Here is a 27,482-nt window from a genome sequence, read left to right as displayed (position 1 = left end):
CGTACATTCCATCCGTTTTCCAGGTGCTGGCGGATGTGTACCCAGACGGAGAATACCAACGGGATCTGTGGAGGTAGAGGATCTGCTCAAAGAGCCATTGTGTGCGTTAGAGAAAAACTACTGACAGATTTATGACAATTACCCTCATCAGTATCAAAATTAGTATTCACATTAGTGTTACCTCTGTCATCTCCATGTTTGTTATTACTGACTTTCTTCTTCTTCTTCTCAAAAAACTTTACTTTTCTCCCTGGTATTTGTCCGGTATGGTTAATTAAGAGCGGCGCCCTCTGGTGGATTGATTGAGAAATGCTCATTCCAACGCATTAAATGTCAGTAGCAGCACTTTGTTACAGTCAGACTAATGACAACGACAATAAAGCACATTTTCAGAAGTAACTAAGTACTGTAATGGTATTATTAAGTACTCATATCGGTACTCATATTGGCAAGTACTCAAATTAAGTACTTCCACTTGTAAAAAATGTGGTATTGGTGCATCCCTAATCACAATAACTCTGGTTTGGTCTCCACCAATGAGTGAGGAGGAAAAAAGTATCTGGACCTTAAGCTGATGAATTCTCCAGTACAGTGAACTTACTGAAAGTTTGTAATTAATAACTGAATTGACATAGATTTTTGCTTATAAACAGTGCCTGTAACTATATGTGTGTTGATGCTTAATGATTTGTCAATCTTTAATATTTCTAAACTCAAAAAGCGAGTCATCTTTGCTGGACTGACAGCAGCCAAGAAAACGATTGCAACTCGCTGGAAGTCCCCTCATTCTTTAACTATCCAATCTTGGATTCTCTCCTTTTTTGACGTCATATACATGGAGCTTTCAACGACTCAAATAAATGGTGCTAATGAAAGCATTCTAAATACCTGGTGTAACACTGCTGACTGTTTGGAAAACATGCTATAAGTTAATTTTGCCACTGACTCCCTCACCTTAGTGCCTCTAGATGTCAAGTCCCCTTCTTTCTTGTCTATATATGTTTGTGTGTTTCTATGTGTCTGAATGTTTTGTGTGTATGTTTTTTTTTTGTAGGTTATGTATGGATTTTTAATTTTTTGTGTGTGTGTAATTAACCTTACTTTTCTTTTCCTTTATTATCATCATACTATTACTGTGTCCTTTGGTATCCCATGACACGTTCTTATGTCTTGGCCCCACTGTTGGTATTCCTGCTCTGAGAATCCATTCCAGTAATACTGTATCCCCTGAAATACCTCTGTTGGACTTCATTTGTTAAATGGAAATGAAAATGAAAATAAAAATTTGCTCGCAAAAAAAAACAAAACAAAAAACATATTTAGTTACTTTTACGTTTATATAGTTCCTCAGTTTTCTTATTAATCCAGATAAAGGCTCAGTTTTGTAGTGATGTTGAGACACAACATGGAGAAGGACAACTACAAAAGGTTCCCAGTATCACCATCAGTAAAAGTAAGTAGTGCTACAGTAAATCAAAATATTCTTCAGTAGCCCTGTCCATTGTAGCCTTTAAATCAAACCAGTTTTATAGTGAAATAATAACTGTTATATACTGCATATGCTTATATGTACATTAAAATATTAGCATATTTCAATTTCCAAAAAGAAGCTCATGTTGAACATGAGCCACTGTGTGGATAATGTAATGCATAATTGATTTTACCACCATAAAGTCAGGTGGTATGAGATCAAACACTGCAAATTAGGGGAATAAGCTGTTTTTTTGTTGTTGCTTTTTTGCTTTCTGTTACAGTTTCTATTTGGGTGCTTCTATGAAACTGGGTTCATTTTGGTATCTGGCACTTCACCAGCTTTTTTAGACCCAATAATAAAAGAGAAATGTAGACATATTTCCCCCCAGGATGTACCTACTGATTACCTCAGATAAATGCAAAAACACTATACTCTTGCTCTGAGCCATCCCAAAATTAATGAATTCTTAATAAAATATTGGGACCAAAAATAGGACCAAAATTAGGACATGAAAAGCTACCCAGGTGTCAGTGCATTTGATCCGGAAAACATGGCTGTAAATGGTCTTATATACCGCTATAAATAAAGAGACGGTGTTAAATTTGATGATCCTAGTGGTTTTTCAAATCCAGACATGTGGGTTTTTCATGAATCTCAGTCTCATTCCAGGTTTCGTGTATAACCCATTGTGTCCACTCGCGTTACATGCAGAACCTGCCCAGTTAAACATAAATAAATTGTGAGTGATTTTGCAACAGCGGTCATTTTTGTGAAACACTCTGCCTTACATAATTAGCTCAATTCCCTAAATGTACCCATGAGAGAATAAAAAAAATACTCAAAAAAATAGTAGCGCATCATTTTTGTGTCCTTTTTATCATGTTACATGTGGATTTTTGTATAAAAATAATATAAAAATGTGTGGTATCTGAAAAATAGTTTCTGTTTTATCTCAGTAAATATTTATTTTTCAAACAGACCCAAAGTGCTTCCAAACTTGCCTCATAACATTAGTCTACCACTGGATTGAATTTTTACACTCTGTCCTGTTTTTACGGACCAGTTTCATAGAAGCACCCCTTTGCATATTGATTTCACTCAAGACAAAAATAACAGGTATCAAATCGATTTACTTCTTGCAACTAGAATTCAAGATGATGAGAATAGAGTTTGAGGTATATAAAAACAAACTACAGGCTAAAAGGTTCAGTGAATAACTAATAACAAATTCGGATAAATCAAGTTAAATAAAGTATCTATATAATAATAAGGTAAATCTTTTACAATAGACAATAGTTTGTTGTGTATTTGTCTTATTTTGCCTGATTAATATTTACACGTCTGGGAAGATCTTGAAGCTTTTGATTTGTGATACAGAGACACATAATTAAAAACTGGAGTCAAATTCATTACATGTTCTCACCTGGTAATCCTGATAGAACATAAAGCTGCACACATTGCTTTAGGGGGCAACATTTTAGCTCATAAAGACCTAGTGTGGCAATTACAAAAATGAATTCTCTTTATTTAACCTTACTAAAGTGATTTATCACCATTTATTATAATATTATACTCTGCATTTTGTATTTTTTAAGTGAAAATCAGGTATTTTCCTACATTTAATTTACTGATCATGTAGATGTTCATAAAAGCTCAGATTAATGTTGAGGGTTATTATATCAGAAACAGAAAAAACTGTAGAAGTGACTTCATCAGCGTATCAGATATCATTAACTGAACATAAACCAGGTGTCCCCATCCACTGTCATTTATCAAACTGGTGATAAAAAATGACAGTTTCTTTTTTTACTGGTGAATCAATGTTGTAGAAGATGACGGTGTTTCCACGGTAACTACAGAGCCTCTGAACGTCCAAATGGTTCATATGTGATGACCATGAAAAGGTGAATAACTGCATTTTACACCAATTATTTACATGTATTGATAAGATTAGTGGATCAAAAGTTATTAAACATATATAACTGAAAATAACTCAAAATATATAATTTCTTCATTGCTTTAATCTGATAATTTTATTTGTATTATATTCTATTTAATTGAATTTTGTATGGACTAGTTTAGCTTCTTGGCCTGATTTCCCTCAATAAATATATATATTCTTAATAACTTCCTGGTTAAATAAATTTAAAAAATATAATAAAAGTATGAAAAATATATATTCTACCACCCCAGTTTCGTTGTGGGTTCTTACGGTAAGTGTCACTTATTCAGTACAAGACCAGATGAACCAGTGAAAGTCTGCCAATCTGAGTGATGACACTAAATAATGATAGAATGTTTTTTTGTTTTTTTTTTTTTTTTTTACATAATGTCAGTGAAGTTGACCTTTGACCTTTTTGGATTCAAGATGTCATCCCTTCGTCGTCTTATCCTTTGAGATTTTGTCAGAGATGATATATGAGTTATTGACTTTTGGTGAGTTCACAGTGACTTTTATCACCAATTCTGCTCAGTTCATTAAAACTGGGACAAACTTGAAGAAGTCCCTTCGTGGCGTCGCTGAGATGCCGTTCATGAAGGGGGGTGCGGGTGGGGGTGGGGCCTGCGCTTTTCATTGGTGCAGAGCTACAATAAAACATAACTCTGTGTTGTGGGCCTTTATGCGTGGCTGACTTTAAATGACAGTCAAAGGTCTCTGTGTGCATATTTATGTCTAGTAATTTCTACCATCAGCTGTAGAGACACAGGTTTAATGGTCTCATAAATGGAAGGGCTTCTTATTATGGGATTCAGGCGACAGTCGGTTATATGTGTATATGCATCTCCACCTACAACCATTCATACACAATTTTTTTTTTACTCTTTATAAATGACTATATATGTACAGGGTGGGGAAGTAAAATTTACAATGAACATTCAGTTGTTTTTTCTCAGCAGGCACTATGTCAATTGTTTTGAAACCAAACATATATTGATGTCATAATCATACCTAACACTATTATCCATACCTTTTCAGAAACTTTTGCCCATATGAGTAATCAGGAAAGCAAACGTCAAAGAGTGTGTGATTTGCTGAATGCACTTGTCACACCAAAGGAGATTTCAAAAATAGTTGGAGTGTCCATAAAGACTGTTTATAATGTAAAGAAGAGAATGACTATGAGCAAAACTATTACGAGAAAGTCTGGAAGATACTATTAAAGAAGAATGGGAGAAGTTGTCACCCGAATATTTGAGGAACACTTACGCAAGTTTCAGGAAGCGTGTGAAGGCAGTTATTGAGAAAGAAGGAGGACACATAGAATAAAAACATTTTCTATGATGTCAGTTTTCTTGTGGCAAATAAATTCTCATGACTTTCAATAAACTAATTGGTCATACACTGTTTTTCAATCCCTGCCTCAAAATATTGTAAATTTTGCTTCCCCACCCTGTATATACCGTATATATCCTAATTATTATTTATTCTGAACTGATGGTACTGGTAACACGAATAAAGGGCTTAAAACAGAACGCTGTCACGTTGTTTACACACAGGTGGTATTCTGTAATGTTCTTGACATTTATAGTAATTTGCCGACCAACCTGTAGTTTCATTAAATTATAATGCAGTCACAGTGAGGTGTCTTTAAAACGAGATTTTAAATTTTATTGGTGATTGCGCTGCATTTTGGTCAACTGTTGTTTTGAAACACGCTTCATAAATACATTTGGATGTAGATAATTATGAGTCTAAACCTGGTATTTTCTCTGTCTGTGCATGATGTCAAATATTAAAATTTGTAGCACGTCGCAGGCGCAGGTAGAGGAGCTGATCCAGGACCAGGAGACTCCTGTTCAACGGTCGTGGATCAGAGAGGCTGAGCTGTGGAGCTGTGTTTTGCATGAGCGACCCCTGCTAGAGTTGACACGGGCAGACCCCCCCACCCCACCCCACCCCCACCACCACCACCACCCCCACCACCCCATCCCTGTTTGACGGCCCGCGGGAGCTGATGGGCTCTAGCATTATGGGATATCTCCATCAATTCCCTCTGGAGAGGCAGAGGAAGAGGACGAAGGCGGGTTTGTGTTCCCCCACTGCTCACTTTCCATAGGCTGACGGACCCTCTGGCACAAACATGTACATATATGATAATGAAATGTCACATTTTGCATTCTGGTCGGGGTCTGTGTTTTAAAGGGCAGGAGCTGAGCCTCATCGCTGTCATGTGATACACAGAGCTCAGACTGAGCCCTAGATGGCAACAAAGACCAGCGCTCAGATCCCTGCTCTGCTCACACGATTAATTGCATGAGCTGAACACACACACACACGCACACACACACACACACACACACACACACACTGAGATCTGCTAACCACACACTCCTCACAACCAACCTCATAAACTGGGATTAAAATTATACTGTAAAGGAATCTTAATGTACAACACGGCATAGGCTTTAATAAGCTTTAGCTTCCTTTATCAAGCCTATACAGTCCTCAAAAGAATTAGCAGTTAATTAGTGTGACTGATTTTCTTATCGTGTTTTGCGCTTTCACTGTATTTATTTGTGTGTTTTATACTGTGTGCACAAGAGGCTTTGTTCATCGTGTCCTTTAACCGTTGATGCACAGCTCTTCTGTTGTTACAGTATGTGTATCTTCAACACTTCAGCTATGTATGATTTTGCTACTCACAGGTAAGTAAAAAAAAAAAAAAAAAAAAAAAGCCTTAAATCAGCTGCTTTAGCCTCAGAGGGAACATGTGTTAAAGGGTTAGGCGGTATTACTTATGGAGGATGGAGGATGTGCAGCCTGTTTTACAGAAACGGACAGGAGTACTCACAAAGGACCGAAGCAATGTTCTGCTGTGGACACGAGCAGCAGCAAAACGTATTTTAACCACTTACATTAAAAAGCCATCATGAATACAGCTGTAACAGTTTAAGGATACATCCACATGTAAGGTTTTAACAGGAAAAGGATCTGCATTCGAAGCTTCAGACACAAACTCCACCCATTCTGACAAACTTTATTCATTCATTCATTTGTTCATTTTCTGAACCCGCTTCATCCTCACTAGGGTCATGGGGGTCACTTGGAGCCTATCCCAGCTACTTATGGGTGAAGGCGGAGTACACCCTGGACATGTCTCCAGTTCATCACAGAGCTGACATATAGAGACAAACAATCACTCTCACATTCACACCTATGGGCAATTTAGATGAACTGATTAACCTATCAGTGCATGTGTTTGGACGGTGGGAGGAAGCCGGAGTACCCAGAGAGAACCCACGCAGACACAGGGAGAACATGCAAACTCCAACATATTTATTTTAGTATTTATTTATTTTTGTAGAATATCAAAAGAACAAAAACACACACAAAAAAAAAAAATCGAAAAGAAGCGGGATGAAGTACAACTTACATCCTCCCGCCCCCTTACCCCATCTTTTTTTTACTGATCACAAAGTCTCATGTAAGTTCCTCAAAGTATCGTCACAATTCTTATACGTCAAAATAAATTCTAAACAATCCTGCACAAAGCGCAAAAAATATTATACATATCAAAAATAAATTCCATCCATTTCATAGCTGTATTACGCATATAGATAGACTTCACTACAAACAGAAGCAGGCAAAAGAAATTCCAGATCCAAAAGGACACTCCAATATATGGAAATAAATCAACCAAAAAAAGAAAACAAATATCACACAAATGTACAACAATTTCACTGTGATTCTTCCATAACACTCCATGTCTGAAAAGGAACAGGACATTGACATGGCGGACTGACGACGCTACAGGACATGGAATCAAGCAGTGATGATGAACAACCCCCTTCTCTTCTACATGTAAAAAAAAATGTCTAATTGCAAGAAATACAACTTTAAATGTAGAGACTGTGCACTGTTTTTTTTATCTTTATGTCAACATGTGAAATTCCATTCTTTCACAGGTATGTAACTCAGACCACAGTAAATGTTTGAATGCAGGGGACAAGTTTTATTTATTTTTTAAAAATTCATTCTTGTATTTATTTTAAAAGTAGTTCCTTGCCACCTCTATTTCATTTCCTTTCATTTAGATTTATATTGCTATTTCTGACAAGTGACTATGATATGGTGTTATGTTATATTACATAAAACTGTTATAGTCACAAACAGACATATTTTAAGTCATTTATGTAAAATTTTTGGTTGTGTACATTTTTCAGTTTTAATAAGCTGACAGAAATCACAGTTTTGGAAATGCATGGTTCTACTGCTAAGTTAGTAATTTATTTGTGCATTTAACAGAACATGATATAGACATACATACAGTTTGGATTTCTATATTAAATATGGGCGAAAAGGTGTAGGCTGAAACAACAGCTTCTTTATGCCTATCCTATTTACAAGAAGGAAAGTTGCAGAAACAAAACCAGATAACAAGATGGTGTAGTTTTAAACAATAATATAAATAAAACAAATAATATAATCTAAACAAAATCTTAGCTTTATACTGATAATATACAATTTATATATATAATATACAACCATCATTGGCAAAACCCCTCCATACCTTCACTCTCTATTCAGCATCTCCAACAGTACCCATAACTTACGCTCCAGTAAATTTATCACTATGATCATCCCAAAAGTCCACACCACCTTTGGCTATTTATCATTACATTTTATGCTCCTAACGACTGGAATGAGTTCCAAAAAACACGAAAAATTCATACATTCATCCTATTATCCACCTTCAATAATTCATTGTTACCTATAGTTTCTTATATTTCCTTGTTGCATATAATGTATATATTGTGTGAGAGTTGAATGTGTTTTTAATTGTTTAATGCAATCATTGTTTTTTATATAATTTGACTTATACTGCTGACTCTTGGCCAAGTCATTGTTGGACTTGAGAATTGGTTCTCAGCTAACATTCCTGGTTAAATAAAGGAATTACTCCACAATTCAATCTTAGATTTATACTGATAATTGGCGTACTTTATTGTAATATTTTATATTTATTGAATACCTTAGTTTTAAACATCTTTTTAAATGTAGTGACTGATGTGCATGTTTTTAATTCTTTATCAAGGTTATTCCATAAATTCCCTCCAGTTACAGATATGCATTTGCCTTTCGTGTTGGTCCTTGCCTGTGATTTCTTGAACATACAGGTCCCCCTAAGGTTGGACTGGGTCGCTCTGACTGAGAACAGCTCCTGTATGAGCATATATGTGTGTGTGTGTATGTGTGTGTGTGTGTGTGTGTGTGTGTGTATATGCGCCTCTATTTGTGCATTGGCGTCTCACTGCCATTCTAGAGATGACACTTGCAGAGGGTCATAAACAGTGGCTTCATTAGCCTGTTCAGGCAGTGCGTTACACGCTACATTTAACCACCTCTGCCCTCAGCGCTGCTCTGCCTCCACAAACCAGTCACCACAAAGCACAATTAAATTTCATGACTGCGCATATTTGCAATTCCCATTTCGTTTATTACAAAGGGCATTCTTTAATGTCCTTTTTTTTTTTCTTTCCTGAGAAACGTATTTCCATTTTAGTGAGGCATGACTGATACCGAGATGAACTTACCAGGCGACGCCTAATTTAATCAGAGGTAAAATGCACAAGCAGGTTTTTTCTTTTTATTGCCTCGTCAGATAACTACAGACGTCTCAAAGAGGAGGATGTATTGTTGGGAGGAGGAGAGCTACTTTGCATGCGTTTTCAGTTTAAAGCTTTTAGAATAAAGCAGGAAACCTTAAGTAGTTCAATGTGTTCTGACACAGGAGGAAATCTGGCTTCTGATTTATGCCTGAAAAGTGGAAAGATCACACAAAAAGGGACTTCTGACTAAGTGAACATGTATTATTTAAAGGTCATCTCATGAATCTCTACATAAAAAAAACATACTTTTCCCAAACACATTTTTTGATTAAGATTACATGTTACTTAGCCAATTCATTTTTTCAGTTATACTACAATTCATCATGCGGAAATTAAATTCACCAAACAAAATGTAAAATACCCAGAGGTCAACCTGTGTCTAGTGTTTTGTTGGATATTTTATATGTAGGGCTGGAATTAATATCTTGGGAAAGAGAAGAGGGATATAAGATCTACATATTGAAGAAACAGAACATGCTAAAAAGGAAAGAGTATAGTTTGGTCCAAAGAGGAAGAAAAATATCAAATTATATGTTGAACGATAAAATGTTTCTCTGTTTCTGCCAGTATAACAAAACTACTATGTACTGGGACTGTATTTGATAAACTACACTCCAACCTCACGGTGCTGATGATAATGTAGACTTTTTTTTTTAATTGAATTTTTTTTAAAGCAATAGTGTAGAAAGAATGTCTAAACAATAGGAACTGTTGTTTTTATACAGAACAGAACATACACAACACACATACAAAACAAAACAAACAAAAATAAATCAAAAATAAAAAAAAAAATATAAAAAATAAAACATAAATCACAAAACAAGCCACATTTCCTTTTGGACAAATGTAACAGAGTTCATGTAGACTTTTCAACGACAGCGCCAGGCTAAAGGCTAATAGGCAAAGCTTTCTTACTGTTGTTTAATGGTGTAGTGTTACTATTCGAAATGGTCAAATTATGATATTAAACTGACAAAATCCACTGATGAGGGGATGCTTCAGTTAACAAAGCTAACAAATGCAGATTTTTTTTTTTTTTTTTTTTGACAATACACACAATGACATGAAAACCAAAGTAAACTTCATTGTATTTTCAGTTTGATCAGCTGAAGGTCCACATTTGCCTGGTTTTACACATGACATTTAGATATTTCTGTGAAGAGTCTCTACGGTCATTGTTTTGTGATTCAGTCAGGTGACAACAATGAGACACCTGTACAATAACATAAAGAAAACTCCAGAGGATGTGAGGTTTCAGCAGACTGAGCTACACCAGGTCTTTCTGCTGCAGCTTTGTGCTCTTCCTCATTAGTGTGATTTAAAGCAACACTGAGATGCAGTTTTGCACAAACATTCTGTTAAATATACAGTATGGCTCTCCAGTAATTGGGCTATAACACAGGGTTGTATGAGCCAATCAGTGCAGCTTCTTCTGGGTTCAACATTATGTACATATATACTCTCAATAAGACATTATTGAAATCTTCTAGTGAAAAAAGAACAGAATCGTAAGAATTTCTGATAATTGCAATTAGTACCTTTTGTAGCCCAGTGGTAATTTTTACCTATGGTCGTGGCAATGTCATCCTTTTGCTACAGTTTAGATGTGGTTTCCTTTAGGATAAAACACCAAAATACTGAAAACTCACTTAATAAACTGAACATTTGATCTGTCCTGTCCAACTTAAGTACAACATAAAAGTCCACTTACATTGTTCTAGTGTTTTTCCCTTAAGTTATCACAAGTTCTTTTTTGTAAAAACCCACCACCAGTACGCACTTGTATATGACTTTTGGAAATTTACTGATGTAGTAGTTAGTACTAGTGAGACAGTCAATGGAATGGAGTTGTTTAAAGTCATTCAGTATCCGTCAGTATTATTACACATCAGAATACGTCTGCACTGGCTTCAGTTTCAAGCCCTTGGGACAAAGACCTACAAAGGAAAATACATGGAAGAACCATGACACACATATCATTTGAAATGTGAATTAGGTTTCATACCGAGCCTTTGCTGCAGCCGCCCCCACCCTATGGAACTCATTCCCACAAAACATCAGGAACTCAGACTCAATACAAAACTTCAAATCATTACTCAAAACTCACCTGTTCAAACTTGCATTTTCTTGAGCCTCTTTCTTTTCTCTCTCTTTTCTTTTTGTTTTGATTGTTTGTGAAGCGTCTTTGAGTGTCCAAAAAAGCGCTATAAGTGTGATGTATTATTATTATTATTATAATAACAAAAAGGATGTTTTATATAAATACAGTAAATGTGGTTATGTACTGTGTATGTCCTACGTACAAGATGCTGACACACCTATAGTCTGAATGTGCTCAGTTGCGTTGCATTAATTTTTAAACAAAAGTTTACACAAACAGACCATTTGTCTCTAAACAAAATGCTATTAGAATATTGCATACTTTGTGCCCACACAGCAGGAGTCTGGGACTTGCAGGAATGTTATCTTAACGAAGGCTCGTAGCGCTGCTGCTCAGTGTGTACTACACTGTTTATGGCCATAAAATACTGAGGAGGACCGAAAAGTGACCTCATGTACGCTCTCCGCTAAGAGGGTTATTAGAATGGAGCCAGGTTCAGAGAAATGGACTGTCGGGGCCACTGGGGACCCCGACAGCAATCACACACTCCTGTTTACTCCACAAATTGGCCCCTGAGAGGGGCATGGGCGTCTGTAGCGCCTAGTTAAAGTGATTGAGGTGACTCCCAGCCATTGATTTTCCCTTCGTCTTTGGCGTCCCGCCTGGCCACCCTTGACCGTGTCTTGTGCTCCCTGCAGGCTAGTTTAGCTGGCCCTGCTCGCCTTTAAATCACATTAAACTGTGCTTAAACTTTGGCCACGTCTAAAATACAACCATCATTGATGAGGTTATCATGCTGTAACCACCTCATACGCTTGAGTAAAAACCTTCGACCTATTGATCATGCATTCCTTACGACTAAACTTGAATGCAGAGAAGACATAAAGACCGACAAATTCCAGTCACATTCAAGGATTTATCTTCATTCCATACATGCACCAGTGAAACTGATTAAAACAATCACACTGCTAATGAAAAATGCCTCATTGAGAGAGTAAAAACTGGCTAAAGGTCTTTACTAAGACAGACACCCTTTAGAGTAGTCGCCCAAAAACACGCTCTTTCTGCCGTACTCTAAATACCAGAACATCTGATGAGTAATGATGCCTATTTTTCTTTCAATTTACTCTATATAGTAAAGGCAGCCGAGTGTGACACTTCATTAAGTTAATTAGGCTAACTTAATTACAGTGTTTCACAGGTCAAGCGATGGAGATCCTGATTGATGGCGCAGCTTGCAAAGGTAATCTGTCTCTGAATTGGAAATGACATCAAACTGTACATTAGTGGATACAAACCCAAGAATATGACAATGTACATCTGACTCCTATACACCCTGGAACCACAAAAGGCAAGCACTATCTTTAAACATGAAACTGTCATACAGCACATATATATATATATATATATATATATATATATATATATATATATATGTACATATATGAACAGAGCTGGACACTCTAAGGTCAAGGCAGAACTTTAAATACAAAGTGTTTGCTTTGTGAGTAGGTGTAGGCCTTTGGCTGTGGAGGGAGTGAGGAAAATGAAACTTTTATGGACAGTAATTTCAACAGTTGCAATCCTTTTGATGACAACATGTCTAAGTGCAGCTAAAGTGCTGCATCCCACACAAGTTCACAGCTGAGTACTTTAAACACTGCCTGAGCAACTTTAAGAGCTTTTGGCATTTCAAACCTTTTATGCAAATCTTCTGTTCTGATTCACCGTGGAGCCCAGAATGCCAGGCAGCACTGCAAGGGTGTAAATAAAGCCTTAAACAAGTGCCCCATGGCACAGTAACAGGCTTGAATTAAAGGCCATCCGTATATTACGGCAAGACTGTCACTTTATTACTGAAATCAATTCAGTGAAGACCTGGGGCGACAGCAGGAGGGATGTGGCCTTGGTCAGAGCGAGGTTTATCTAAGCCAAGCAGGCTGAGAGAAACACAGTGTCTATAATGAACTCAAGCCTGTCTAATAAAGCCTTTTATTGCCCCTTTGCACAACACAAGCATGTGTGCAGTGGCACAAACACTCTGCTGTGGCACAAAGCTCCTGTGTTTTCTCACAACACTGTAAACCAACAGCTCGTTTGTAATTACTACCCCTCTACAAGTACCTCAACAATGCAAGAGAATCACAAGGGTAAATCATCATCAAAAAGATATTCTGTTATTATTCAGCACCTCACAGACAGAATCTCATTTAAGGTGACCTTTAGCAGGAGAAAACAAGAGAAACAAAGGCGGCAGCAAAAAGACTTGTGACAGAGGGTTTGTTTTCTTTGGCTGGAAACCGTATTGGGGACAGTCATTTTTACCTTCATTTGCATTTGTTTGGTTGCACACATCAAATTAACATTAAATAAAGCTTGATTCACTATCTTTCAGTTACTCCAAACACTCACTACATCTACAGAACAGTTTCAAGGTTGATTCTACAATGTGTTTTATATATTTCAGGAGTGTGTTCATTGTTCAATGTTCAAACCTAAAAATGTTTCTATATTAATATAAAAAGTATTACTCATGTTAATTTATCCACCATTTTCTGAACTGCTTAGCCTTAAAGAGGGTTGGGGGGTGTAGGAGCATATCTCAACTACCTATGGGTCCAAAGTCAACCACAGACATGCACCTTAATGGGTTCACTGGTTAATCTAAATCACCCATAGGTTTGAATGTGAGAGTGAATGGTTGTTGGACTGTGTTTGTTAGTCCTGTGATGAAGTGGCGATGTATCCAGGGTGTACCCCACCTTCGCCTGGTGGTAACTGGGATGGGCTCCAGCATCTCCATAACCCTCTTGAGGATAAAGTGGTTCAGAAAATGAATGAATGAATGAATGAATGAATGAATGAATGAATGGTTCAGGGAGCATGAGGCATCATTTTCACACATGGATTTGCCACCACAGGGTTCAGACCTGAACCCCTTCAAGAATATATGTGATGTGATGGAGAAGACTTTACACAGCGGTCCGATTCTTCCATCATCAATACAAGGTCTTTTTTTTCCAAAAACGAATCCAACTCTGGATGGAAATAGGTGCTGTAACACTGATTGTAACATTGCATAAGCATTGCATGGTATAAATGACAGCATGGCAAATATGTCCTGCAATCAAAGCTAAAGATGATCCAATGAAATCTTGTGTGTGACTTTTTTTTTAACTGGTGGGGTGGTGTATTATAGCTTTAACCCATAAAGACCCAAACAACCACTGGTGACCAAAAGCAGCTACTGATGTAAAATGTTTAATACCAGTTTAACCACTAATTCTATCAATACATGTAAATAATTGGTGTAAAATGTAGTTTGTCATCTTTTCATGGTCATCAGATATGACCTATTTGGACGTTCAGAGGCTCCACAGTGAAGGTGGAAACACTGTCATCTTTTACAACATTGATTCACTGGTAAAACCAATAGAGTTGGATCAATGACAATGGATGGAGACAACTGGTTTATGTTCAGTTAATGATAGATTTGCTGAAAAAGTCCGATTTTCTTCAGTTTTCTCTGTTTTGATATAATAACCTTTGAATTTGCTCTGAGTTTTCATGAATATCTACATGGTCTGTGAATTAAATATAGGAAAATACATGATTTACCCTGAATAATGCATAATAAAGAGGATAATATTATAATAAATGGTGATAAATCCCTTAGGTAAGGGTAAACAGAGAGAAAAATTTATTCGAGAACTGCCACAAAAGTAGTACCAGGTCTATATAGGTAAAAGTGCTAATTATTTGTCACATTTATGCAGAGATTGGCATTTTGCTTAAAAAATAACAGACTTTTGTTTTGTTTTTTCATATTTTTTTAGCAGCACACAAAGTTTCAAACAAGAGATTCAAGCAGAAGTGCGCTCAGCTTCACATACTGTAAGATAGTCAGTGCCGCCTCCTTTGGATGTCATACATCTTCCTCTCAGATAAGAGCAGTGGCTGCAGGGAGCTTTGACTAATCACTTCCTGTACCATTCTCTGTAACAGACTATCAGGCAGAGGGGTTGACCGCCCGCTATCTCTGCCAGCAGCTGAATCTCAGTCGCAACCATCAGGTAATATTCTGCACTTAATGCTGGCATTTAAGAAGCATTCTCCCCCCACAGGCAAAAACGGTGCATGGCTTGGCATTTAAAAGCAGATAATAAAACTTTCCTTAAATACAGCTCTCATCTCAGAGTGCTTTTTAGATGCCCTTAGTGGAGTCAATTATCTCCCCACACTTGCTATTACGGAGACACTTTGAGCACCTTGCGCCTTAAAAGGTCTGTATACCATGCTTTCTCAAAAATGTCACATTCTTAACTGCCTCTCAAAAATGTGCACCCTGCAATATTAGAAATGGCGTACACATGTTGGCTCCTTTCATCCATTTGTTGCTTAAACATGCCTCTTTATGTGCCGGATGAACTCAAACCGAATGTTGAAAAGTCTTCAAAATCAGAAACCCCTCCTTATATCTAAGAGCTACGCTTTCTAACGTGGGAAATAAACAATTTGGTATAACCAACTGTGTGAACAGGCTTACAGTTACCGAACACTCGTGATCTGTGGTTGCTAAAAGACCGGAGAACAAAAAAAGCCTTCACGCTAATTTGTCATGTCTAAACAGTAAACCTTATAGTCCCCTGTCGACGGTGAAATGTCGGCCTGCTCTGGGGGGAGGAAAAGCCGAAGCCTGGAGGTGCTCAGACTTGATGTAAACAAGTGGGAGGGAGGGAGGAGGATGGGAGCAACTTCATAAGGACAAGATACTTCAGAAAGAATCAGATACCAACGTCTGGAGTGGAGGAGAGAGGAATAAAGTCACAAAGGAGAAGAGTGACTGAACACTTCCTGTTTGTCTCTACAGTGGACGTTTAATGTGTATGCACTGCACATACCAAATATTAACAATCTAAAATTTGGACAGAGATGAAGGTGGGCGGATGGATGAGTTTGGCAAGAGAGACCGCCGATCCACGCCAAGTCAACAATGCAGTTTCTTTTAACTCTAATATAAAGTTAAGAACGTAACAACAGTTCTATGATAGTGAATGAAACTTAAACAGTATAAATTACACCGATGTCCATATTTTGATCTATATACTATGTCTCTATCCATTTTAGTTGTTATTACTGCTGTATTATAGGTAGGGCTGGATGCAAACGTCACTACTTTTACAGAATGGATCAAATTGTTTCAATACAACTGGGTATCAAAAAATACTCAGTGTCGTTTGAGTTCAAGGTTCAATATCTAATTAGTGTCAGGACAATAACTGAGTGTTAAACCATACCTGACATTAACCCTTTCATGCATACTGGATACTACAGTGGACAGCTATTCTCCAGCTGTTCTCTTGTATGTATGTATGTATGTATGTATGTATGTATGTATGTATGTATGTATGTATGGGTTTTGTTGTTTTAGTTCCATATCAGCCAACACAGTGGACACTAATGCACCATCCCATAATAATACACTGACATTTATACCATTACTGTACTGTAACTTTGCTGTTCTTGATAAACCTGATCTGCAGTAACATGTTTGAGTGGAAATCAATTGCTTGTCATTATTATTAAACAGTTTTGTTTTTTTGGGGTTTTTTTTACATAAAGGTTTTTTTTTGTTTTTTTTTGCATATTATCTCCATGAAGTGAGTAATGACTAGTATTAGAGTATGATAAAATGTGAGAAAACATCAGATTAGCTGCATAAAAAGTGTTGTTATTTCATAGTTTTCAGATGATCTATCAGTAAATACATGCTTCTTTGCTTCAAAAATTAAATCCATGGTGTCAAACTGAGCGGACATTTTTTGAAGTTCATGAAAAATAGATTCATAACAAAATTTTCAATCGCATTTTTTTCCCATGCCTAAAGAGGAATAAAAATACTCGTGAAAATAAATTTTGATCAAGGTTCTCATAATTCGTGCATGAAAGGGTTAATTGTGCTTTGTGTATTACTTATAAGCAAGAAAGGTGCAAATTCAGTAAAAAAAAAAAAAAAATCACCATAAATGCACCACACTGGACGTTTTTATTATGTGAATTATGCATGGGGGCAGAACCTATGGGGAGCCGCTATTGCCGGCCGTAAGTGACGTACCCGGGTGGTTTCCAGGTGACTGAGTGCAAGTAAATAAGCAGCAGTCAGTGAGCGAGATTGAGTAGAAAGCACCTGTTCATGCTTGTTGTTTGTGCTGATGTAAGCTTTGCACTCTGCCATTGTTGTAGGGACACGACACCGCACTGGTTGATATTGTGTCATTTTAGACTGATGTCTGCTGCACGGGGTCAGTGACCAGTCCGTCACAGCCCAGGTAATTGAATAATACAATGAATCTACATCAGTACTGGAGGAGGTAACATGTCAATGACCATGCCTGACTGACGGAGCAGTGACGGCTAGTATTATACGTGATCTTTTGAAATAGCTAGCAATGAGAACTCACAACAGGTACCCTTTAGGACACTCTTTGACAACTACTATTTTACTGATTTTCCACCAGCAAAAGCTTTTAGCCGTGGTTCATAGTTGATCACTGCAGTAAAAAGCAACACAAGCTGATGCTAGAATGTCTAAAAATGAAGAACTGTGTTGGACTTCATTGTATATTATTATTACTATATTATATATACACTGTTGATGTCTGTATGAATTTACTGCCATGATAATATTGTTGTACATAATTCAATTACTGTATTATGTAGTAGTTGTGGGTTGAATGCTAAATTACGAAAAACTTGATTCATGAATTAAGTTTACATAAAGATGTAAAAGTATTTGATGTATAAGTATTTGAGAGGTAGGATTAAATAAGTCTATAGTTCTTCCTACTCCTTTTCGACCATGAAAATTTAGACTTGTTTGTACTTGAAGACAGATTCTGTTCATTTAAATATTATTTTGTTTTATTTTGTTTCTTTGTATGTTCTAAATAAATAAATAAATGAATAACAGTCCCTCATGTATAGAATATGCGGATGATGTATAAAATGTTTCAAGGATATAAAATTATTTCAACATGCTAAAACTGTTTTCAGTCCTGTAAACAAGTTCCGTGACCATTTGTAGTAAAAGTGAAATGGAATAAACCAGGCATAGCACTGTTTGATTTTAGGCTCTCCCAGATCAGCAACAACAAAAAGCAGCAATATCTTCTGTAGTGGATAAAAAAAATTGCGGTTCCAAATTCTGATGCTGGCAGAAATTTAGAATAACCATCTCACAGTGTAATGCTGGTATGACCCCCCTCTACTTAACCAATAGGAAGGCAGCATGATATGACACATATAGTAGTCTCATCCCATGTTGGCCTGGTTTACCAAATCATGACCACATCATAGCCTGAGATTAAGTTATCATGACACACTCTGCACATGTTGAACCCATGTTTATGAGATCCATGTTGCACAATGTAACTGCTGATAAACTAACAGACTACTGAAATCGTCCATTCTATATGAGCCTATAGACACAAGAACATGTGACTACCCGCTGCTGAATGTGTTGTAGTGAATTTAACGGGCACATAAGTGACACAGACAAGTGGAGTCTGCAGTCTGTGTTTTAGGATGTGGGTCTTAAAGCCACTGATAGTGGACTTGTTTTATAGTATCAGTTGCTGCCATGTATTCTGATAACTAACACTAAGGGCCGCAGATGTCAGGCTGAAAAAAGTTGTTGTTGCTGTTGTGTTTGAATGTTGTGCTGACTTGTTTTGCCCTGTCTGTTTGGTATTCACTACTACACTAGTCAACATTTGCTAGGGATCAGGACTATAACTTTGCTATATTCGGGGGTGTAATTCTGGAAACTTGACAGTTTATTTTCCCAGTGGAGTACAGCCTGCGGATGCGGATGGTGGCCACACACATTATTGACATCACACCGTATGTGTTTCAGAACATTGAGTGGTTTCAGTGAAAACAAAATTGGAAGAGTAATTGTTGTGAACTCTAATTTCTAGGGTTGTATCACCCTTTTGCCTGAAAGTGCAATAAAAATTTGTTTTTTTACCTTTTGGTCCATTTTTCTTTACATGACTAGCCAAAGTACACACATAATATATGAAGTCACCCAAAATATTATACAACATCAATTATTGTGGAAATATAAAACTGATCCCTAGCAAATGTTGACTAATATATTATTCAACTGGATGTTATTCTGGACCTTGATTTATCTACTGGCTATGAGTCTGAAGATAAACTTGATAACCTGTATGTTTTACATATGCTTATTTTTCTGATGGAGTAAATATTCTGTATTTTTAAGTGTCATATAAATATACATTTTTTTTTTTAAACTTTAAAATAGGTCTGTGTTTTGCAGATAGATAGTCATTTATAATTTCAATAAATCTCCAAGCTTAAGTATATATATTTTTTAGTCATATTGCCTAGCCAGATGAAACATCCCAGTTGACAGGATTTTACCCTAAATCCCTTTTTGGAAATAAGAAAACAGATGTTCACATCTGACACTAGAGCTGATACAGCTTTTCCTCATGTGTTTTTCTTAAATGAAACTAGAGTTAATTTATGAGAAAGAGCACAAACACAAGTACCAGCTGATAAATTTGACATATACTGTATCCTATCTATATGTCCATTACCAAATCCATTTTTATAGAAACACTCAGCATGTCAAATAAAAACATGTCAGACGAAAATTGAATATTCATGCTCAAAACATTCTAATGGTGCATTTAAAAGTAAATTTGATTCTTATGGACTTTTATATGGAGGCCACTTAATGTTTAAAGAGAGCTTTAACCTTTTGGTTTCCTTTATAATTGAATGTTTTGTCCCTGTGATTCAGCATTTCCACTATAGCTTTTATAGCTCACTTCCACTGCAGCAGCATCAATCAGCCCCCATTTTCCACACAGATGGATCCTAGAGCAGCACACTACTGGTTTCTACAGAAATGGAAATGAGAATACATTTATCAATTACGCAGAGAAGCAGCCAAATATTACCCTCTATGGCGATGTAGAACAATAAATAAATTAAATAGCTGAGCAGGGATGACATGATTTTTTAAAAACAGAATCCTTTTTATTGGTTATTTTGAGAGAGTGCAGCTTCTGCGCTACATTTGATTTCTTAATGATATTTGCAAAGAGTTACAGTAAGCAAAAGGCTGTGTACAGTTACCACAGTTAACTCTGCTCTTCTTAAGTAGGGAAGTACTGGCCAGACTGAACTAGACTGAAATGATCAAAATCCATTTTTCATTATCAGAACCTGAAGTACACAGGGGGCTTTCTTCTTAACAAACACAGTTAGTGCTACATTTAGTGTCTGTCAGTAGAATGCATTCTGCATGATACAAACTAGCTGTCTTCATCCATGTTTTTGGCCTGCACATTGCTTCATTTGTCTAGCATGTTTCCCCACCTACCGACAATTATTAGATGGAGAAACAACCTTATAAACCAACAATAAAAAAGCATCTGTTCATTTAACTACTCTGCGAGTACGTACCACCACAAAAGCACCACCATCTGTTATTCAATCCGACGCCAGAGCTCAATGTTAGAAAAAGTGAAAGAAAATTCTAATCTTTTAGCAGAATCTTCTCCATACTATAATGTGAAGTTTGTTTGCCCATGACCTATTCTTTCACTAAGTTTCATAAAAATCTTTGCAGTAATTTTTGTGTAATCCTGTTGAGGATTACATAAACTATCAAACACTAGTCAGTATGTCCACATACTGCTTTAAAACAAGTGCCATATCTAGTTCTAGGGTTACAGGGAAACAGTTTTGTAATAAAAGAAAAATATTGGCTCCTTGTCTCACAGGGCACTGTAGAGATGTATTAATTGGTTTGAAGATTTTGGAAATAAAAGATGCAAAAGCCTGCAATGCTGATAAAGCCGAAGTAAACTTTCTGCAATAATGTAGTAGTAAGCACTAAAAGGTTAAAGGTTGATTCACTTTATTATCCCTGTAAGCATATTCAGTCTCTGCATTTTATCTATCACAATACACACAGTCCCTTGTATTCACAATTAGCATTAGCGCTAAGAGGCCAACTCCAGATCTTCATCAGTATCTTAAGTTCACTGACAGAAGAATGAACCTACATATACCTGTTTTATGATGGCAGGAGTAACTATAGGACCTGGAGAGAGGCCCTGGTCCTGGCACTGAACGTTCTAGCTGTGAAGTAAAAAAAAAAAAAAACTATTATGCCCCTGCTCCATCAAAGTGACAACAGCTACTTAGTTAAGTGTAAACAGTAAATTACGCCCCGTTTCCACTACGTGGTATCAGCTTGACTCGACTTGACTCGGCTCGGCCTTTTTATGTTTCTATTACGAAAAAGGACCTAGAATCTGGAACCCGGTACTACTTTTTTGGTATCACCTCCACCGAGGTTCCAGTACCGGGGACCAGATACTAAAACGTGACATGTAAGCACTGCAGACCACTGATTGGTCAGACAGTTGTCTCTGTGACCCGCCGTTTTACAAAAACAGATGCGAAAGTGGACAGTAAATATAGCGATACATTAATCCACATGATAACAGCCCAAAACTACACCATGGTCGATCCAGGAGATTCAGTCTTTGGCGGCCGATGTAAAAATTCAGACGAGACAACACGCAACGAGCGAGTTTGTCAGCAACTCTCTGAACAGACGACATGGAAGTAACGCGCTGCATTGCTATGACGACCAGGTACTGTGAAGTCAGTAGTATCTTGTAATGGAAACGGTCTCCAGGAATACCGAGTCGAGCCGAGCTGAGCCGAGTCGAGCTGGTTCCACGTAGTGGAAACGCGGCATTAGTTCTTACTGCAGAAAGTGGAGGCTAGTTAGCATAGCTGATAACAGGAACCTTGTTTTAAAGGTATGGTCATTTTGTAATAGTTCAGTGTGTAAATCTAACAAGGGCTTGTGTGTTTATGTGAAGCTGTTGTTTGTTCATGGTTGTGGACTTTAACCAACAACTTTAAATACACAAGAGGTACTGAAGAACTGAGAGTGAGTGTGAGCAATTTTGAGAAAAATCCCAAGAATTCCGTATGGAAATGAGTAAACAGGCTGTTTCCACTAAGAAATTAATTACCTGTGTATTTCTTCACATATTCGATATTTACAGATTCTATCAAGAAAACACTGTGTGACCAACAGAGGAAACCAGCTCAACCCTGAAACCTGAAATCATGTCCAGTAACCCCTCTGTTAGAGACTTCAATTGGAATAAGTTATTTGATGCTTTGCTAAGAATAAACTATGAAGAAACATAGGACCAGTGGCCCTGTATCTCACCGGCATGATCTATCAAGAATTTGTGAGGTTGTCAGGTTTTGCTGCTATGTTAGCGTCCTGTGGTCTTGATGCTACAGATCAATCTCCCAACAGAAGTGGGTGGTACTTTCACTGGAGGAAAAGTAATGAAATGAAAGTCTATATATGACCTCCTATCAGTACTCAATAGTAAATATATTGATATCTAATCATTTCCAAGTTCTAAGTCATCAAAATATGGCTAATGGACCGATGGGCTCCTGTCTTTCATTATTGGACACACTGATTAATCCAGATGTGCCTAATTAATCAATAGTCACAACAAGAAGTAGCAGACACACCTGGATTAATCAGTGTGTCCAATAATGACTGACAGGAAATAAAGGAGCTACCTGAAGTTCAGGACGTAGTGGAGCTGTACATAGAGCCCATTACACTGGTCAACAACAAATTTATTGTTTAAGTTTTTTGAGCTGATTTAGGATAATTTTGGTGTGCTGAATCCAAAACTCACATTAATTTTGCTCAATCAGATCAACTTTCTGAGCTATGCTACATATTGGCTTTTTAACGTTTTTGCTTACATTTATGGGCATTTTCACATCATATGATACAAAATTCTTTTATATTTCTTGCAATAAACAAGTTCTGAAGATTTTACATTTGCCAATTTATGATTGTTTTTTTTAATATTACAGGTGAATGAAATGGCTTCGACTAGAAGATCTTGCAAAAATAAGCCTGACGTATTCTGCCACATCTGCGGTGAATACATAATACATAATAAATACATCCTGTTAGAAAATGATTTTTTTTCTCTTAAAACCTATTTTGGGTGAGAACTATATAAAAAATCAACTGATAAAGTCACAAAAATGTAATCAATTTTGTGAGAAGATCAAATTTTTCAAAATCAAATTAGCAAAAAAACCTGACTGATTGAGAAAACCAGATGTCATTTTTGGATTTAGCGGTGCAAAATGGTCCTAATTCAGTTGAAAAAACCTAGACAACTTGCAAAAAACATTTTTGTAACCCAGTGTTATAAGCAAAAGCTACTTTTTAATATTTCAAAAAATGTGGCAAAAATTTTAACATCTAAATTTTTCAAAACTGTGAACAGACTTTGTAGACATTGTCCCAAGAAAGCTACATAAAAGAACTGAAATTATTCTCACCAGTAATTTCAAAGACGATTGATGAAATCCAGTCATTGGTGACCTTGAGTTTGGCCCTTCAAGGTTACTCAAGGTCAAAGGTTATGAACCCAAATGAAAGTCCCTATATGACTTTCTATCAGTGCTCAATAGTAACTATATTAATATCTGCAACCATTTCCATGTTATAAGCCATTAAAATATGGCCCATTATAAGTGAAGGTAAATTTTTACGATTTGAAAAATTCGTCAAAAATTAACAAAAAATCTAAATATTTCAAAACTGTAACCAAACTGTATAGACATTGTCCCAAGGAAGCTATATATATAATCTGAAATGAATCTGATGGGTAGTTTTATGAGAGAAAATGTTTGAAGAAATGGCTAACAAAGATGACGAAGATGGTGCCGGACAAAGCACCTTCACAATTCAGATTATAAAGTATTCAAAACCACTGTACTGAGGTTTGGAATTGAATCAAAACCAAGAAAATGCCATTCACATTTCTACGCAAAACCACTGAGAAACAAAAAAACCCCCAAAACCACATATTGTTGAATTGCTTTTTTAGGTGGATTTCTCTGGAGAGAGATACTAATGCAGGTCAGGAGAACCCACACTGAACTCCTTCATGGTGACATTTTGTGACAGACACACACACACACACACACACACACACACACTTACCTTCGAGGATGATGTGTCACACTCCTGGCAGATCCAGCCGTATCCCGTCTGCTTGGGGGATTTCTTCAGTGGGGGGTCCAAGCACCCGAAGTGATAGCAGAGCCGGCACTCGTCACACCTGAGGCGCAGACAAAAAGGCCACGTGTTACACCTGACATAAATAACAGCGCCGTCTTCCTCCGGTGATGAAGCCCACTCAGGATGTGATGGATGATGTCAGTGCAGGTAGTTGTCAGTCATGAGACTTTGTTAATGCGTTGGAGAGTCGCCCTAATCACTCCACTCCCTTGACCTTACACAGCCATTGACTGTCCAATGGTTCGTATCAGGAGGCAGATATATACAGGCCTTGTTAGTGTCAGATAAATGCCTGACAGGCCTCCAAAAGCTGGACTCACACTGTGTCCTGAGGGTCAGACGCATTAGAGGACACACACCAAGCACCGCACAGAAGTTGTGTTGAAAACTACAGATAGTACAGTCTATAAAGTGTCGGTCAGATTTAGAAAAAGAATTCAATTTATTAACAAAAAATAAAGACGTACGGGTGTTTATGTTTAACTAAGAAGACGTAGAGCTGCTGTTCGACTCACAGGTGGATCTTAAATTTAGTCAAAGATGTTCATTAAGATTATTGAACCTTCAAATCGGTAACCCTTTAACCCCTGACGTGTCTGTGGTGAGCATTCTGAATGTAGGATTTATTTTAAATATTCCGAAAAATTCAACCGTTTGCTCAACAGGAAAAATTTCAAAACATGCTGATAGAATAGACCTTGATCTTTTCATAGACGTCTGAGCATGCTCAGTGCACCCCCTGCCACCTGTGGAATGGAGGGTAAAACACAGAGCAGTGACTGAGACCGATTCGCTATAAAAAATACATGGTTTTGGCTTTTCTTTTTTTTCTTTTTCACTGTTTTCTTTGTTGTATTTTTTGTTTTTACTATTGTTTGCAGTGTTGTGGTGATTTTCCTTTTTTTTTTTTTTTTTTTTTTAAACAGAATTTTGACCGTGTACCGGGTGGGGAAGCAAAATTTACAATATTTTGAGGCAGGGATTGAAAGACAGTGTATGACCAATTAGTTTATTGAAAGTCATGAGAATTTATTTGCCACAAGAAAATTGACATAATAGAAAATGTTTTTATTCTATGTGTCCTCCTTCTTTCTCAATAACTGCCTTCACACGCTTCCTGAAATGTGCGCAAGTGTTCCTCAAATATTCGGGTGACAACTTCTCCCATTCTTCTTTAATAGTATCTTCTAGACTTTCTCGTAATAGTTTTGCTCATAGTCATTCTCTTCTTCACATTATAAACAGTCTTTATGGACACTCCAACTATTTTTGAAATCTCCTTTGGTGTGACGAGTGCATTCAGCAAATCACACACTCTTTGACGTTTGCTTTCCTGATTACTCATATGGGCAAAAGTTTCTGAAAAGGTATGGATAATAGTGTTAGGTATGATTATGACATCAATATATGTTTGGTTTCAAAACAATTGATGTAGTGCCTGCTGAGAAAAAACAACTAAATGTTCATTGTAAATTTTGCTTCCCCACCCTGTAACTGCTTTTTGGAGTTAAACCAGGTGTCAAAAAGCAGCTGGATGGATTTAGAAAAAGAGAAAAACTAACCAAAAACAAAAACTACTAGGCCAAAAGTCCAATACTTGTTGTTCAGTGTGTTCCAGTTCACAGTTCATGTTCAACATCCTAAATCTGTTACTGAAGTACACTCTGAGCGCCTTATTTTGCAAAAACCTGTCAGACTTCAATTCCTCTTTTTGTTTTTTTCTGTTATTCCACCGTTTTGACCCTAAAACACACAGTAAAGCAAAATCCCTGAAGAAAAGTAGCACATGAATTTATGAATTTTTAAAATATTTTTTCTTCTCCCGTTTACTTATAAAGGCGGAATTTCAAATGTCTATAAAAACATCAATTTTGTTTAAATTTAATTCAAACTTGGCACGTATATAGAGACAACTGATATGCTGACATCAGTACATGCATAGACATGATGACATCAGCTGGATTGATGCCAAAATATGGGACAATATGTGCGAGGGCAGGGTTTGCAGTGCCTGGCACCACTTGTTATATTCTTTTTTTTTCCTTTGATCAAATTAAAGAGTAAATATTGACCCATCTACATAGAAACTGAGGCTGCCTGTCCCAGCTGCAGTTTAATAAGCGTTCCTTTCTTGGTTTATTACTCATTAAAACTAGAACTACTTACTTTTATCTACTCAATGGGGGATGACTCAGATTCTAACAGTGTGAGAAAACTCTACTAGTACTACACAGTGACATTTCTGCATTTAAAATCTTACTTAACCATTGGTATGTCAGTATTATCAACCATATGTACATATGTAATTAATTTAATTAATTAATTTAATTTGATTAATTTGATTCTGATTTGAATTGATAAAGCACTTTGTGACTCTGTCTGTGAAAAGTGCTCTATAAATAAAATTTACTTTACTTTACTTTACTTACTTATGTAGTCAAAGGGCAGTAAAATGCTTCAGTGTTTTATCATTTATCATATGTGATGTTTTTTGGATTCTTTTTACTGCTGCATTAATGTGTATACTTAGTTTTTTTACCGCTCTACCTTAGCTGAGAACCATGCCATTCACGATCTCACAAAAACAGGCCCCATTTTAGCTTTGTCACAGTATATTTTCCACTAAATCCAAGACGAGAAGAATTTACTCAACCCATAAAGGAACACTTAACGTGGCTTTCACTGGACGGGAAGGAGACGAAAAATTGTAAATTGAAAAGTACAGACTGCAGTAAAAGTACTTGCATTTCACCACTGAATCTAACGCTGTATTAGGACGTAAACTCCTGCAGCAGATGATGCCTTCGGAAATCAAACAGGATCTGCCATCATCGACAATCTGCCCATCAAACGTCAAAAACACAGAAAGCTGCTAGTATAAGTCATTTTGCATATCCAAAGACTGCAATCTGTATATAAAAAGGCTGGAATTATAAATTGACGCTGAAACTGTTGCGTAAATCTCACTTGTAAAAAGGAAGGACGTCAGTACCACAAAGAAGCACTATATAACACTTTAAAAGCATGTGAGTAAAGATTAACCTGTGGCTGCAGCAGAGATTCATCTTTCCTGTTAATCATTTATGAGGCTGACTGCC

General features: G+C 36.9%; 1 protein-coding gene across 2 annotated transcripts in view; it reads right to left on the bottom strand.

The window, feature by feature from the left end:
• Positions 1 to 27,482, bottom strand: part of phf14 (PHD finger protein 14) — a 125,955-nt gene that overhangs the window by 14,468 nt on the left and 84,005 nt on the right. For both annotated transcript variants that reach the window (XM_030147475.1, XM_030147476.1), the window contains exon 17: positions 24,307 to 24,424. In XM_030147475.1, the coding sequence (XP_030003335.1) occupies positions 24,307 to 24,424 (118 nt within the window). The remainder of the gene's footprint in view (positions 1 to 24,306; positions 24,425 to 27,482) is intronic.

The sequence above is a fragment of the Sphaeramia orbicularis genome, chromosome 11 (assembly GCF_902148855.1).
Source record: "Sphaeramia orbicularis chromosome 11, fSphaOr1.1, whole genome shotgun sequence".
Classification (NCBI taxonomy): Eukaryota; Metazoa; Chordata; class Actinopteri; order Kurtiformes; family Apogonidae; genus Sphaeramia; species Sphaeramia orbicularis.
This window is presented reverse-complemented; position numbering and strand designations above follow the sequence as displayed.